At 42.9% G+C, this 2,480-nt stretch overlaps 1 protein-coding gene across 1 annotated transcript; it reads right to left on the bottom strand.

Annotated features, from left to right (window-relative positions):
* Positions 1–1,075: 1,075 nt before the first annotated feature.
* Positions 1,076–1,814, bottom strand: LOC110315197. Its single transcript, XM_021189317.1, has 2 exons — positions 1,612–1,814; positions 1,076–1,439 (listed from the first exon to the last, which is right to left on the bottom strand). Exons 1-2 carry the CDS (start codon positions 1,747–1,749, stop codon positions 1,230–1,232), a joined length of 348 nt encoding a protein of 115 aa, XP_021044976.1. The 5' UTR covers positions 1,750–1,814; the 3' UTR covers positions 1,076–1,229.
* Between the last annotated feature and the right edge of the window lie 666 nt (positions 1,815–2,480).

Here is a 2,480-nt window from a genome sequence, read left to right on the forward strand (position 1 = left end):
CTGCATTTCTGGCTGCCAGGTTCTCGGTCTGCTTGAGCTCCTGCCCTGATTCCCCTTCATGAGGAACTTTAAGCTGTTAGCTGAAATCAACCCTTTCCTCCTCAAGTTACTTCTGGTCATGGTGCTCTAGCACAGCAAGAGAAATGCTAAGACAGGAGAGAAGATGGGGGAGGAAAAGCAACAAAATCAAATGTTTTTTTGAAAATGTCATAATCTAATGTATATCTGATGCTGTGCATTCTAATTTAAATAAAACAAAATAAGCGATGTTGTAACTTATCTCAGGTACTCAAATATAATGAGTGAATTGCTCTTATAGGTCTTATCTCCTCCTACCATTGGAGAACCATGATGAATTATTGAATGAATAATGGGCTTGGGTGTGATGATACATGCTTATACTTTCAGTCTTAGGAGGCTGAGGCAGGAGGATTGTGAGTTATGGCTGTCCTTACCTACCTTACATGATTCTGTCTCAAACAAAAAAGTGTTTAAGCTATGATTGTACTTCTACTCAACATTGCTCAAAAACAAAGTACACACCCTCTCCCTACAACTGTGTCTTAAGTGAGTCTCAGAGGACTTGGACTGTTTGAAAGGACTGATTTTGGTTAAAAAGTCAAGTATTCCCAGTATTCTAGCATTTTGTTTTGGGAGCAGGCTAATCCCAGAGACTGCCTGGCTGAATTGGCTCTGACCTATTCATGAATGGACATGGGCATATGCACCTACACTGACCTATTCATGAATGGACATGGGCATATGCACCTACATATTCCCATACATGCAACCTCCACACCTAAGAAATGTCCCTTCTCATCCTTGGCCTGTGAGATAAAGCATTAGGAGAAAGCCTGTCTTCAGTACTCCATGCTAGCTCAATCATAATCCATCATTGTCCGCTGTACATTAGATTTTCTTGTCTGGATCCCACCCCTGTAAGACCCAATACCTCCCGTTTCTTGGGTACCAGTGTTTCTTCCTTCTTCCCTCCCACCCCCTCCTTCTTCCCCAGCCCCCTTTCCCTCCCATTCATTCCTTCTTTGCTCCATCAGAGATTCTCAGGGACACATAGTTTTCATATCAGATTGATTTTATTTTCTTCAGTTTCAAAGCACTGTGTAGTACTTACATATTGAGACTACACAGTTTGGCATTGCTCAGCTGCCAAATCTTTTCACAGATTTCCAGGTCTTTGCTTGGCATGCTGAGTCTACTGGCATTCTTAATCACTTGCTGATTAAGCTCTCAGTGCTGCTATGTTCAGGCTCCTTCCCAGTACCTGTTGGCAGCTCTTTCAACAAAAGGTGGTAGTGACTAAATAGTTCTTTCCCCTTGCCTTTATTGGTCCTTTTTTTAGGTGAAGTAGTTTTCTTACTAGTCTTTCTGTTAGGCATGCTTGGCAGTGTTTTCTTGCTCTTCTTCTTAGGCTTCTGCACCTGGAAGTTCAAAAGAGTAAGGTGACAAGGCATATGAATCTTGGAAAAGCTGGAATATGTGAAGGGGATTGTAGGAGAAGGGCTATGAGTTGAGAAGGGAGTAAATGCCAGGCCAAACAAGGGTTAGGAATGCTGGGGGAGGGGAAATCATCAGAGAAAGGACTGTGCTTACCTTGGGCCTTCTTATCTTCTTGCTACCTTTGGAACAGGACTGATGATGGCAAATCTTTACTCTTTTGGGTTTGGCAGTTGAGGTTGATGGTTCAACATCCTGTGTCAGATTGTGCGTCTTTTTACTCGCTTTCGCCATCTTGATGCCTTGTGGTGGTCTGGTCTAGAGCTCTCAGAGGCACTGTCTTATGAACCCACCCTGAACAATGGGAGGCCACACCCCTGAGTCCTGATTGGTCAGCAAGGTCCTTCTCAGCTAATAGTGACTGAGGAGCTGCTTTGATCACAAAGCACTTTGCTGCTTGATGGGAGCAGGCACTGGGATGGAGATCACTCTGGTTGAGGGAGATGCTATGAAGGCAATAGTGTCTGGAGACAGGCTGGAGGTTTGTTCTGAACATCTCCAAGAGACTCATGCCACCCTTTTTTATATTCCCATCTTCAGTTGTGATGGAACATGTGGTAGTGGGTTTGCCCCTGTGAACTCTTCCTGAAACTCCCCCACCCCCATTCAGTGGTTCATTCTATCATGTCTCCTCAGTTATTAACACTTAGCTAGATTTTGACATATTATACCTTTCAAATTTAATTCCAAATTCTTCCAAAATTATTGAAGTATCATTGTATATGTGAATCATTCCATAAATGAAAACAAAAAGAATATATTTATGAATGAATATCTTACTACCTGGTGAATTTGGTATTCAAAACTGACATTTTTGGTTACATGGTGTGATGGCTAGTTATTTAAATCATCTACATACCAAATGTTGTGTCTCATTCCTGGTCCCCCTGTTGCAGAATTCCTGACCAATTCCCCTTCTCTTCTCCTCTGAGAGGGTGCCCTCCTTGGCCATCCCCCTTCTCTGG

This window comes from Mus pahari, unplaced genomic scaffold, assembly GCF_900095145.1.
Source record: "Mus pahari unplaced genomic scaffold, PAHARI_EIJ_v1.1 scaffold_10362_1, whole genome shotgun sequence".
In the NCBI taxonomy this organism is placed as follows: domain Eukaryota; kingdom Metazoa; phylum Chordata; class Mammalia; order Rodentia; family Muridae; genus Mus; species Mus pahari.

What these genes read in the sequence shown, in the direction of transcription:
- LOC110315197 (XM_021189317.1), bottom strand. Translation starts at nt 1,749, where the DNA reads ATGGCGAAAGCGAGTAAAAAGACGCACAATCTGACACAGGATGTTGAA. An exon ending in AGAAGATAAGAAGGCCCAAG is followed by an intron (nt 1,440 to 1,611) that starts GTAAGCACAGTC and finishes TTGAACTTCCAG; the next exon opens with GTGCAGAAGCCTAAGAAGAA.